The sequence below is a fragment of the Pholcus phalangioides genome, unplaced genomic scaffold (genome assembly GCF_987345545.1).
Source record: "Pholcus phalangioides strain wild (caught in Gottingen) unplaced genomic scaffold, Ppha-v1.0 ptg000011l_1, whole genome shotgun sequence".
Taxonomy (NCBI): domain Eukaryota; kingdom Metazoa; phylum Arthropoda; class Arachnida; order Araneae; family Pholcidae; genus Pholcus; species Pholcus phalangioides.
The window spans coordinates 25025465-25040276 of NW_028301604.1; the positions used below are offsets into that span (position 1 = coordinate 25025465).

At 35.6% G+C, this 14812-nt stretch overlaps 1 protein-coding gene across 2 annotated transcripts in view; it reads left to right on the plus strand.

Moving 5' to 3' along the window:
- Nucleotides 1–14812, plus strand: part of hlk (hulk) — a 350573-nt gene that overhangs the window by 138962 nt on the left and 196799 nt on the right. For both annotated transcript variants that reach the window (XM_089239381.1, XM_089239380.1), the window contains exon 9: nucleotides 2696–2827. In XM_089239381.1, coding sequence (XP_089095507.1) covers nucleotides 2696–2827 — 132 coding nt within the window. The remainder of the gene's footprint in view (nucleotides 1–2695; nucleotides 2828–14812) is intronic.

The window sequence follows — 14812 nt, forward strand, 5'->3', positions numbered from 1 at the left end:
CTACAGAGGGACATAGACTTGGTTGAAGGGGTGCAGAGAAGAGCTACGCGTGTCCTTATTGGCACACAGGGCTTGAGTTATGAAGAAAGACTTCATTTTTTGAATATGTTTACATTGGATGAACGCAGGTGTCGAGGAGATATGATCGAAGTGTTCAAAATTTTCAATGGGATGGATAGGATGGACCATGAACTTTTAGTACACCGCCAATCGACTGCTTTTACAAGGGGACACCAGTATCGATTGGTGAGGGACAATGCAAGGTTATGGTGTCGCAGGGAATTTTTCTCCAATAGGGTTGTTAATAAATGGAATAGCTTACCCCCGGAGGTAGTAAATTGTAACACAATTGACACGTTTAAAAAGAAATACGATAAACATGTTGGGGTAAATCGAGAAGCTATCCATTCTTAGAATAAGACAACCATAAGTAATCTTTATGGGCATCGTATAATATTTTATCATGTGTATATATTGTTTGTAATTTGTGTTAATTGCATTTTTAATTGGGTTGCTGTATTTTTGAAACATATGACAACCATATTTTTATGGCATCTTTTTATCAGCCACCTCGTTGGGCATTTTGCCTGTTGTGGCGTTGTATTTGTATTTGTATTTGTATATATACATGAATTGGGATTATCTTATTAATTTTCCGGTCAGAGGGCATTTTGGAGGATGATGCATTGATACCAAGCCCCTTCAACTTTCTATGTATGAATCTGACGCTGAAAAAGTTGTTTTTTCTCACGATGTTTTTTAAGTCTGCCCTCTCTCGCAATAGTAATTGGCTTATGGCATCTATTTGTGCATTTGCTCTAAAAATTGGTCATTTGAATGATTTATTAAAAGTTTACTCACACCTGCTTGTGAGCATTTTGCTTTCTGAGCGATCGTCTGAGTAAATTTTTCTTTGCGGAGATTCTCTACCAGAGATTTTAGACATTCGGTTGAATCTTTCTTTTGACAAATTTTCAATACACAACTGAATAAAACCGGTTTGCAAGCCTGTGTTTACATGTCTGACGGCTTTGCGATAGCGTGATTTACAAATTTTGGCACTGAAGCTTATTCAATCAGAAACTTCATTATTCTAATATTTTGAACCATGTCTTCTTATAATTTTTTGGATATCTTAAATATTTTTAAAAAAATATCTTATTGCAACTCTGAACACGTAATAAATTTCACGAGTAATTTTAATTTATTCAAAACGACTATTTTGTTTTTCATTCACTTCGTTTGCGTATTTTTTCGGGGATCTTCTGTTGAAGAAAATGAAATGACTTTTTGTTCTATTTTTTGAATCGGAGTATAATTATGTTAATATAGTATATTATATATTTATATAAAAATGTGTGTTCAAAAACTCATTCATATTACTAATTTCTCTTCTAACTTACTTTTACAAATCAAATTTCTGAAAACCTGTGAAATCCTTCTGATAAGAGCACAGTGGCACTTTACAAGTACTGAACATAGTAATTGTTCAGTGGTGTGTTTCTGGTGTTACAAGAGACACATCTTTGTGATGTATACTTAACTGGTATATTGATGTTACATGGAGGTTTTGTCTTTCAGAAAAAGGGAAGGGCACCAATCTTTTCAAGATACATATAATTCAGTCTTCCCACTTACGAACATATTATATTATAGACTAGCTACAAAAAATGTCACACTTCTTAGCTCTAAGTAGGCGGGGGCTTACCCATGAGACAACTTAAAAACTTTGAACAAAAATGTAGATATTCTCAATGATTTTTCTTCGTTTTATGATTTAAGCAAATAAGAGAGCATGTAGCTGAAAATTTTATAAGCTTTGTCCAGGTTTTCTATCATATTTTTTTAGATTAAATGAGAAAAATCCAAATTTTTCATCTTCCTGTAGCTAAAGTTTGTTCATATATAAGTAAATTTATATATGAACTTATAAAAATATATTTAAAACTTAAAAAAAGTAAATAGTTTTGTACTGCCATCTAATATCTTTATTAAATCTTAGAAAACATATTTATTCAAATCGACCACCCCTAAACCATTTCCCGACTGAGGAAAAATTTTTTGCAAAATCAACGCCTCTCAAGAAGTGTCATCTAAACCATACTGAAAGTTTTTCAGTATGGTAGTTCTTGCGCTAGTCAAGTTCATGTCAAATACAAATGGTGTTTTCCATCACATGAGCTGGAAGTGGCAATCACGAATAAAATTATTGGACATACGTAATAGGCTCAGTGGTAAATTCAAATAACATTTTTGATTTGTTTTTATCGTTGGTTTCTTTTTTATTATTGTTAGTACAGAATGAGGAAAAGGATTATTAAAAATAGTCTGTACACTGCAGAATTTAGATTCCCCTATGAAAGACAAAGCATTTGAAATTATGTGACAAATTGATAGAACAAATTTTGTTCCTATATTCAGATTTTCAGACAAGTCATCTCATGATTTATTAACATTACATTTCCATTCTCTTCCAATAAATTTGTCTTTTCTGTTCTGATTGTATGTTTGAAATATCATTTGTCATTTCGTGTTTCGTGTTAATAGTTATATTGCAATATAAGAAATAAAAATATTTGCTCAATTGACAGTGAAATCGAAAAAAAATTGTGGTGGTATAATTTCTTAGCACACTGTGTATGTTTGTGTGTGTAGGATATTTTACTAATACCTTTATTTGATTTGTTTTTTATAGGTGATATTTCTTCTGCAGAATCTGTTCTTGATTGGCTAAAAAAACTTCAATCAACGGATGAAATCGAAACTGTTTCAGATGCAGTTGTCGAATTGATGATCAACAAGTGTGACTACTTGGCTATACTCTTTTGTGCGTACAATTCCATAGGAATATTTTTCATTCTTGCATAAAATGGGATGATATATAGCGTTAACCACGGCCCGGATGTTGATGACATTTGCATTTTTTTCCCCGTTTTTTGGCCTTTTTTTCACTTTAAGGGCATTTTATGGCATAGTTTCGGGGGGCAGGGCATTATGGCATTTTTAGGACATTTTTCACTTTTCTAAAAAAATTTTCTGAGCATAAATATTTATACTCTGAAAGAAATTAAATATGTGTGTGCTAGTTACATTCAGTAATCTTATCAAAAATATCATTTATAAAACGCTTTAATCAAACCGCTTTTTAAGCAATTAAATTACGACTTAGGTCGTGATAAAGGAATTCAATTTCAACAAAAAGCAAACTACATATTACAAAAAAATATCTTTATTCAAATGGTTTATAATTTGGCTGCAGTCCAGAGTGAAAAATAACACACACTTCTTAACACACACTGGTAATATGCCAAGTATCCATCGCACAGGTCTATTTTTCCCATGGATGTATTATAGGCTTTGACTATCACTGGCTGGGGAATGTCACCTTTTTTTTCGATGAGTTCCTTGGTTTTTTTATTTATGCTGCTCTTATCAGCAACTGTTTCACCATCTGAACTACATTCGTTAGTCATCTTCACTAAAAACTGTAGGCCTGTCATCAGAAACACCTGAAAGATCACTGTGTTGCGGAATAGCTTCTATTTCATTAGGAGACTCAGCAAATCTAAATAAATAAAATACATCCATCTGATAATTTGAGTAACTAATAAAGGGCACAATGTATATGAATTTTAATTTAAAAAGGCATTGCGATAATATCAGAAAGCTGAGATGAAAATTCATGAACAGATTAAAAAAAAAAACAAATCGTCCACTTTTAACTTAATTATAGCATACATATACTTATAATTACTTTACTTAATTGTAGCTTAATAAATCATTTGATTTAATCAACTATTGTATATATATAATTATTACTTTTATTTTCATGTTATAGTTTTTCAAACACTGATTATGTATAACAAATATCTGTAGAAACAATATGATAATTACTAGTGAAAACCTTAATCAAAATTAATCTAAAAATGTATTTCTTAATGAAGGTAATATGCATTTCTTCAACATAAGCCCTTCCGTCATACATATGTATCTTCGAAAACAATGTTTTCCTTCAAAACAGTACAGAAATACAAAAAATCTCACATGAGATACTTAGGTGTAATCAAGCTTATATATCAATTTACCGCTCAACGCCGAAGGTACATATATGTGTGTGGATCTTCATACAATTCAAGGTGCTGCGTTCAAAAATGACTTAAACATCTGGAAAAAGTTATTTGCAGCATGCCCTTACATATTTCGTTATCTTAAAATATATAATTTTTAACTTTTAAATTCTTGAAAATATATTAAAAATTACTTATATTTCAAGTACACTTCGTCGTTGCTATTACACCAATCTTCCTTTTTATTCACTTGATTTCTCTGGTAATATCATTACGAGACGCATTCTACCAGAATCAATAAGAAGCTTGAACTTCCAGGTATGTGCTAGAAAGGTTGGAATTGGGTATTATCTACAGTATAATTAGGAACAGATTGTATAAAGGTCTACATATGTGTTCCTCTGGAACGAAGAGGTTATTGATGCCCTCTGCTGCATAGATAAAGTCAGTGAGAAGTTCTCTTAGGTGTGTTAAAGGCGGGGTAGGACAATCTGTTCTGGCAAAATTCGACAAAATGATCGAAAAAAACAGTGGACTTACTACCTTCAGAAAACTTTCTTGACGATGAAGTCCACAAATTTAGAGATTGAAGAGGAACTAACTGTGAGTGAATTAGTTTTTTTTCTTCAAATATGCCCCTATAGCATAGGTTCCCAAACTTTTTTGCCCCATTGTCCCCTTTTTCAGAATTTTTTTTCTCCCATCGCCCCCAACGCAATCTAACCCATAAAATCCTATGTTATACCCGTAGCTTCTATCGCTCCTCTGGGAATCACTGCCCTATAGCATCTGTTGATGTTGAGAAGTTTTTCTCTCAGTATAAGACTTTACTTGCAGACAACAGAAGATCTTGCAATTTCAAAAACATAAAAAACATCTGAAACTGAAATGTAATGCAGATGCATTTTGAATTAATAAAATCTTCAAAAAGGTGAAAAAAGTTCGAATATATATATTATTTTTCATTCATTAAGTGGATAAATACATTTTCGCAGTACATATTTGTATATTTTAGCTTTCCGATTATATACCCATTCAAAAATTACCATTTTTTTTATCATGAAAATTCTATTGGTAATTTTTGAAATGTAATGTGTTGAGAGTGGGGGGGGGGGGGGAAGAAAATAGAAAAATCTGATTTTGTTCTTAACATTTTCCTTAGACTTTTGAATATAAATGGTTTTCAAGGATTTCGTATTGTCATCTGATAAATTTTTTGTCATTTTTAGGATTTTTTTTTTTTGAGTTTTTGGGAAATTTTTTATAGACATTTGTTCAAATTGTTTAGCTCAACAACATCCGGACCTTGGTGTTAACATTTTGACGAGAACAAAATATACATTGGTTATGTTTTTTGTTACCATCGTTGATAAAATCCAAGGGCACCATGATTTGTGAAGTATTGATTCAAGTAAAAGTTCCCTTGAATCCTCTTAAGACTAACCTTCAGAAATATTTGAAATACGGGTCGTATATGATAAAAACCTTTACCAAAGTTTTCCCTCCCATATTGCCGCTCATTACCGATTTCTTTTTTCAATAGCATTTTAACCTGAAGCTTATTTATTTTTACATCATAATCAATTGTTGATTTTCTCGTTCATTTCTTGGCCAAAGTGTTCACCAGTTCTTTTTATGGATTTCTAACATGGGCTCGTACCTAATGGAGTAAGACAGTAGTTTCGTAGACAAAGTCACTATATCATGAACCAGTACGGCATCAAATTCGAAATTATTTAAAGCTATAACAGCAGACAAATAATCACTATAATTAGAACAATAATGATATTCAGATAAATAAACAGTATTTCAACACATAAACAATATTCAGTTCAATAGCTCATTCATTAGCAAATACACAACTTCAATTGCCAATAGTTCAGCATGAAATACTATACCTCCATAAATAGCCTAAAACATTTTTAAAAAATACATTTCACCATTTTTGACTTATATAAATGCGCATTCGAGCTTTGTAAACTGTTTAGAAAAAATTAGAGATGGTGATTGTATCTATCACGATGAACGATATTTATAGTGAGCCCATGGTTGCAATCCACCCAGAGTGTCAGAAAGCGAAACTTAGAAACACCAACAATCATAAGTTCGCACTGCTTCCTAGATTGTTAGAGCCTGTTCAGCTCACCACAGAGGGACATGTCACATGTGTTTTTTACATAATGTAGCCAAAGCACACTTTACGCTGCTGCTCGACATGTCCCGAATGCCAGATATTCCGGACAGTGGATTGGATGTAGTGGACCTTTGGCGTGGCCTCGAAGCTCACCGGACCTCAATCTTTTGGGTTTTCTCTTATGGGGGTCACATGAAAGAGCATTGGTGTACGAGACAGCTGCCGAAGATTTTACTGCAGCACACAAGAGCAATACGGCACCAGAAATCTACGAGAGGATACACTAGTCTTTCATTTACGGATGTAAACTGTACAACGACACCCTTGGACGTCACATTGACTCCCTTGAGTTTTTTTTATTAAGAAAGGAAAAATATACCATAAAAATGTGAAAAATTCAATTGATAAGAGCTAAAAAATACCGTACTTTATTTTGCTACATACTAGTGAAATTTTTGGTCAAGTTACACAATCAATGTTTAGTCACACTATATGAAAATACACTAAAGTAAGCTCGAAATTTTTTTGTTAAATTCAGTTTTATTTACATACCTTATTTAAAATAATCCGTAATCTTAGATTGATGCACATTTTCTTTGCTCTTTGAGCCTTCACAATTTCATCTATACTAGGAGGAGCTGCTACTATTTCGGGCCCTATCTTTTCAGTTTGCTCCAGAAAATGACACGGCATTTTTATACAGCATTTTCACTTTTTTCTAATTCCTCTGGAGCATTTTTTGCTGTATTTTTGCCATCCGAGTCAGCCATACATTGCGCAATAATTTCGGTATCAGTCAAGGTGCTGCAAGTTTGTAGTGAACTGTCCATTTCCACAAAATCGGAAATGAAATTTTTTAATTTCTAGCTTTAAGTGTTTTTAGTAATACTCTAATGTTCTGAAATTTCATCTACAACATTGTTCTGAGATTTTTGATATTGGAGTGATCCACCAGATCTGATCTGATTCATCACTGAGATGAATGGTTTTAAACCTGCAGCCTTCTTAAAGCAATTTTGAATTGTCTGTTGGCTCACTTTTTGCCATGCTGAACAAGTTATTTACCCCTTGTTAATAATAGTATCCGTCCATGATTGACAAGACCCATCAACACAATGGGCTGTTTTACGGAATAATCCTTTCTTATCAGTTTTCACCTCCGGAGAAAAACCAGATTTGCGCGAAAGAAAAGGAATTTTCCGTGTTTTCTTTTTACTATCATTGGGCTAGGCCTTCGAGATAAAGTTTTTCAAAAATCACTTCGAGACAGAAAGGTGAAAATGCATTGATTTAGTACAACAAATGCAAGGATTTTATTATTTTTCGAGATATGAAGTTTTTTGAGAAAGAGAGGTTTGACTGTATACCGAAAACTGCTACTAAAGGCCCGTTTTCCCATGTCAAGTGATTAAGTTGTTAAGTAGATAAGCCTTCAAGTGCTAAAATCTGTTCCAACGTAAACAAGTAATAAATGCTCATTGACTAATATGAGGCTGTGCCGACTGACGCATGCGCCTACTTAACAGAAAAAATAAACCGGATCCTATCCTACTTGTCAAGCAAATTACTTGACAACTTTACAACCGTGTGCGGAAAATTCACCGCCAGCAATTCACCGACAACAATTCACCGCCCAACAATTCACCGCCATGCAATTCACCGCTAGGAAAATTCCCCGACCGACAATTCACCGCCATGCAATTCACCACTAGGAAAATTCACCGACAACAGTTCAATGCGAGTCAGTTAGCGAGGGAGTGAGCGATTGAGTTACTGAGTGAGTGAGTGAGTGAGTGACCCAGTGAGTGACTGAGTGACCAAGTGAGTAAGTGATTGAGCGGGTGAGTGAGTGACTGAGTGACCGAGTGAGTAAGTGATTGAGCGGGTGAGTGAGTGACTAAGTGACCGAGTGAGTCAGTGATTGAGCGAGCGAGTAAATTGGTTAGTGAGTGAGGGAGTGAGTGAATTGGTTAGTGAGTGAGGGAGTGAGTGAATTGGTTAGTGAGGGAATGAGTGAATGGTCAGTAAGTGAGTGAGGGAATGAGTGAATGGTCAGTAAGTGAGTGAGGGAATGAGTGAATGGTCAGTGAGTGAGTGAGGGAGTGAGTGAATTGGTTAGTTAGTTAGTTTTTAACCTAGTAGTGTCACAAATGAGTAAAAAATCCGATTGTTCCGAAAACGTATTTATGATGAAGTGTAGATTTGAAGACACTTGGATCGGGCGTCCTCTTCGTCGTGGTGGTTGTCGTCAGCCGCGCTTTGACATCGACATTTGGAACTGCTTTCAAGGAACGCGTAACGATTTCCCTAATACCAACAATTCTATAGAAGGATGGCATCGAGCGTTCCAACAGCAATTATCTGCTCACCACCCAGATATACGGAAGTTCATCGGTGCCATAAAAAGAGAACAGAGTTTGAATGAAGTTCGGATGGAGCAAATTGTAAATGGACAAAACCATCACATTAGGAGAAAGAAATACCGGAACTCTACGCAGAAGAGAATTAAAGAATTTAGTTGATAAGTATCATCAAGGATGTGACATTAAAGACTATTTGAGAGGTATAGCTCATAATGTATCATTTTAATTATGATATCAATATTTGTGAGAAATGAATATTTTTCTCCCGTTTTTTCTTACATTTGCGTGTTATCTGTTTTTCTAGATTAGTAGATTGGAACCCTTTAATTATAAATATGTAAGGAATAAAATCATGTCGAAAATTGTTAAATAAATACTGTATGTTTTGAATGAAAATTATGTCAGATATTACTAATTAAATATTGTAGGTTTTGATTGAAAATTACCAATTAAATATGCATGTAATGAAAACTGTGTGAAAATTATCCTTTTAAAATACTCCTCTAACATTGCCCAAAAACAACGCCATTTTTTATATCGTTTTTTGAAGCTGTGGTTCCGTGAGTTTCAGTTTTCGAAAATGTTATTTGTCACCCAAAAGGTTTTATGTCCAAGAATTGGATGTTTAAAACGAGATAATTTCATACGATTTTTGAATTCACGCATATAACTTTAAACAATATGAGGCTATGGCTTTCTTTTACCAGTTTTGCTGATGGAGAAAATTAAACTTATCTTTATATTCACTTTATTCCATTAATTTTTTTTTCCAGCATCAGTAGTAGGACATAATTATATGGCCTCTACAAAACGAACTGCGTCGTAGCGAACTAATATGAGATGGGGATCGTACATAATCACCGGTAAATGTTAGAAAATAACTAAAAGAGCTCTAGAACAATATTCTAAAAGTGAAAGCAATACAGCCAGACTCGGTTATAACGCCGAAATCCCGCGGAATCTTCGATTTCGTTATAACCGAGTTTAACTGTATTTAAAATACTGGTTTTAATAGGTGTGGCACCATCAACAACCAATTTCAATCCACTGCTGGATGTAGGTGTCCTCCTTAGATTTCCCTTTAAACGAAATGCGATATTTTATGAAATTTTCGGAACTTCTATATGGTAATATTGCAACAACAAATTAAGCAACAAATTCAAGAAAACTTCGACTATAAACGAGTAAAACCGTGACATTTTTCAAAAAGTCTGGATGGAGAAGAAAAAGCAGAAAAACCGGACTGTCACGGAAAATACGAGACAAAATGCAGGACATGTGGTCACCGATGCTTAGACTAGATTTTTAAAGATTTGTAAAATCACCCCTACCAACAGCGAGCTCTAAATCCACCCCCGTCTTCAACATATAGGCTTGTGTCATCTGCGAATGAAATTATTTTACCGTTCTACTTCATTTTACATAAATCATTAATATAAACTAGAAATAATTATGACCCAAGGGCCGATCCTTGTGGGACTCCTTTCATTATATTTCAAATGTGCTGATTTTACCATTTATTATGGCAGCTTGTTTCCTATTGTAGTAATATGTTCTAAACCAATATAGTACATTACCTCATATGCCTGCTGAGAAGTGTTTTTATTTGTTAGAATATTTAAACCAACATAATCGAATGTTCGTTTTAAGTCTAAGACTGTAAGTCAAATGTCAAAATTCAACCCCCCTAATAAAAGAAGGGGGTGGGGTTCAAAGGTTATATGGAGTAATCATCACTGAGCCGAAATCCCTGAAGCCATAAATATAAAATTTAGTAAGCATTATATTTTATTACCAGTTGTTATCCGCGGCTTCGCTCGCGTGGATTTTGCATCTCAAAATTACTCTCACCTCATAACCCCCATGTGATTCGGGTGATGAACTTTCAGAAATCCTGTCTTAGTGTGTATGTACATTATAAAATATAATACTAACTAAATTTCATATTTATGGCTTAAGCGACTTCGGCTCAGTGCTGATTGCTCCATATAACTTTTGAAACCCCCCTTAGGGGGTGGAATTTGGAAAAATCCCTTCTCAGTGAGTCTATATTACAATATTGATCTAATGTCATATTTATAGCTTCAGCTGTTTCGGCTCGGCATGATTTCAACGTTGACCCCCCTCCTCCCTTGTTGACTCCCCCCCCCCTCTTATGACGCCCTTAGGTTGTCGAATATGGAAAAACCATTTCTTAGTGAGTAGTGAGTCTTTACGTCGTGAAAAAAACTATTCACAAAATTTGATATTTACAGCTTCAGCGGTTTTGGCTCGGCGATGATGAATCAGTCAGGACATGTTATTTTATATACAGTACTAGGGGCTCTGCCCCCCTACCACCTTTGGCGGCCAAGCCCCCCCCCCCTTTTCTCTTCACAACATATCTTGTTTATTTCGTCCCACTTCATCAGCTTGCTATGGAAAGGGACACGTGAAAGCACCAGCTTACTGAAAAAGCGAATTTTATAGTAATAAAGCAACAAAAAACAAATGTGATTCATCAAGTAACCCCAGAAAACTTCCCCATGGGGGTCCCCAAACTCCAATTCGTTGATAGTAGTGGGGGCCCTGACTGGATTTATCTCGGGCTACCGATGTGTTGCAAATTTTACAATGTTAAACAACAAAAATCAACGAGATTCATCCAGGGACACCCGAAATGAAACCTGTAAACTTTTCCATGGGGCCCCGACCTGAAGGCTTGTCGGACATACCCCCTGTGAGTGGCCACGAAAATTTTTAATTTTTATCAATTTTAAAACGAATAAAATCCAGGGCCCACATCCAGTAACGGGGACCCAATACGCAGATATTTAGTGGGGCACCCCGACACTGTATTTATCTCGGGCTTCCGCTGTTGAAAATTCTACAATGTTAAACGACAGAAAAGAATGAGATTCATCCAGTGCCCCCAAAATGAAACGGGGCCCCTGACTCGGAAGCTAATCGGGCATCCCCCTGTGAGGGCCACTGCAAATATTCATTTTACCAACGAATAAAATCCAGCGGCCCCCCCCCCCACGCAATTACCCTTGACCGAATTCGCAAATTTTATGGGGTCCCAGAATGGATGTACCTTGGGCTTCCGCTATCGCAAATTTTTCAATGTTAAACCAGCAAGAAAACAATGAGTTCCATTAAGGACCCCATGAAGGTATATGTACAATCCCCCCGGGTACCCCGACCCTGTATGTTGGGAGCACTGGTGATATATGTATATTTTACGTATACATACCTCTCGGCATGACCCCCACGAGGGCAGGGCTGACAGGGGCCGGAACGTTTCTTATCGCTTTTTGATATTTTCACACTATAAATTAAGCACAGAGGGGCCCGTGAAAAAGCTGGTTTGGGGGCCCGCCATCTATTTCAGCTTAGGGGACCTGCTGTAGGATGTGGGAACCTCTGGGTACATGCACATAACTTGCTCCCGATGTGTCAAATGGGTCCCGATATATGCAAGAGTTAAATGAAAACTTGATCCCAAAATCGTAACCGACTTCCGTAACACAAAAACGTAACAGATTTCCATCACTCAAAAAACGTCACCGACTCCCGTAATAAAAAAATCGTCACTAATTTCCGTTGCATAGGAAGGATATATATACGTATATAGTAAATATAGAGTACATCTACTAGATACGCACTAAGGCGGGATTTCTGAAAGTTCATCACGTGAAATCGCGGGTAACAGCTAGTTCAGCATAAAAAAAAGTCCATTGGTTACTGATGATCAGCGATGTTTTTTATAATATCAAAGGAGATGATTTTAAGCATTTTTAGGGGGTTGATTTATTACTTATCCACTTACTTTATTATCTTTTAATTCTGTTATTATCCCTTTTAACATTTCATTAGAAGTTTCTGAGTAAAACAGAGTTAATGAAATTTTGTTGAATATACTATCTTGTATTGGGCAACAGCAATTTGTAATTTATACAAATACAAGGCCACAACAGGCAAAATGCCCAGCGAGGTGGCTGAGAAAAAGATGCCCACAATAAATATGGATGTCATATATTTCAAAAATACAGCAACCCGAATCCGTATCATCTGAATTTCTTCTCATAAAGTCATTATTTAAACTTTCCGCCATATCTTTAGGATATGGCACTTACTCACTCAATAGATCACTCACTCACTAGATCGCTCACTCACTTAGCAGCTCGCTCGCTCACTCACTCACGGACTGACTTACTCGCTCATTGAATCAGTAACCCACTCGCTCACTCACTCACGGACTGACTTACTCGCTCATTGAATCAGTAACCCACTCGCTCACTCACTCACGGACTGACTTACTCGCTCATTGAATCAGTAACCCACTCGCTCACTGAATCACTTACTCACTCGGTCACTCAGTCACTCACCGGGTCTCTCACTCAGTAACTCAATCGCTCATTCCCTCGCTAACTGACTCGCATCGAAATTTCGTCGGTGAATTGCATGGCGGTGAATTGTTGGTCGGTGAATTTTCCTAGCGGTGAATTGCATGGCGGTGAATTGTTGGTCGGTGAATTTTCTTAGCGGTGAATTGCATGGCGGTGAATTGTTGTCGGTGAATTTTCCGTAAACCCTTTACAACTGTGTAAACCGGGGTTGTAAAAAATCCCGCCCGGGTGGGTTTTTCGGGCAAAATGGGGAAAATTAAATTTCTTACTTCAGTCAAAAATTATTTGACATAAGTGTGCATATGTTTAGTACATTTTTTATTATGTCTGAATATGAATAGTCTAGCATGCATTCAAATAATATTTGATTAATAAAGTTGAATATACTGTTTGGTATAAAGTATTTTCATATATTTTAACGCAGACACCCACCAGTAAGTTATTCTATTTGAGCTTCAAGTATATGAAATGAAATCTGGGGCAGTTTAAATACTAATTGAATTAACATAATAGTTCTTCTCTAATATAAACTAATTAATAAATAAAGTAAAAAAATTGTATTTATTGTTATAATAATGTGCATGAAAAACAAAGACAAATTTGGTGAAGGTTGTCCTTGATGAACACCAAAGCAATTATTCTTCTATCTAACCTATTCTTGATGATAATAATTAAAGAAAATTAGAATGCATTTTAATTTTGCTTTAGATATCAAATAGCAATTAAAATAATTTTTATAGCGATTGTGTTACTTCTTTGTTAAAAAATCAAAAACGTTGAAACAGAAATGAAATTTTATCTACTGAATTAGTTCATCTCTGCGGAGAATTTTGAATATAGTCTCACCCCGATATAACGAACCCTGATTCAATGAATTCCTCGATTTAACGAAATTCTGATGAAAATCAAAGTCTAACCCTATTTAACGAATAAAAACCCTATATATTACAATTTTATTCGAACTGTCCTTAATTTTTTTTTATTTCTCATGACCCACAACCAATCCAAAGATCTTATTCCCCTGGATTTGACTTTCAGCTCTTTAGGCCAAACACATAGTGAGGCAACCACGAGGTACGGGAGTTAACTAGAAAGAGGCCACTCAACGAGGTGCACGACTTCAAAAACCCGGATTGTTTTCACCTCGATCTGCTGATTTTCGCTATCCGCTTATTAGTCCGTGTCTCCCTTTTTTTTCTTTCCCTCTTCTGTGGCGGGATCATTATCATCACACCCTTGCCTTTCGGAACCCCTCAGAACATTTTCTGTCCTTCTCCTATTTTACCATGAGTGGATAGCTTAAACCTATGCATTTTTTTCTTCGTAGTTGCTGTTATTGGAAAGGTATCTCTTCACAACCGCAGCCTTAGAGACAAATGAAAAAAGGGGAACCAGGAATTTGTTTCTTTTTGAGTAAAGGAGGCAGCAAAGTCATTTAGAGTGTGCGTGGGAAGGCTTCAGTTGCCAATAGGCGTACACTAATACCATATAAAATTGTGCTGAATGAATAAATGCACGCCAGGACTCTGCCACCGGACTTATGCCGTTGTCAAGATCTCTTCCAGCTCAGCTTCGGAAAAATCGCTTCAGTGCCTCTTGGCTAAGATCAAAGTGTAAAAATTGTGTTGTCTGCATATTTAGATTTCAGTAAAGAAATGAAGCTTCTTCAAGTTTGTGCTCTGTCGTGACAAATAAAAAATGCCTCGTCAAGAGAAGTTTTCTTTTTTTTTTTGGTTAACGAAAAAAATGACCATTTTGACATAATTTAATAAAAATGTCGAACAAACTTCTATCAAGCAACTTTTTCTCATGCATCCCGACTTCATTCTCAAGTTTATACAGGGTGGTAACTATCGA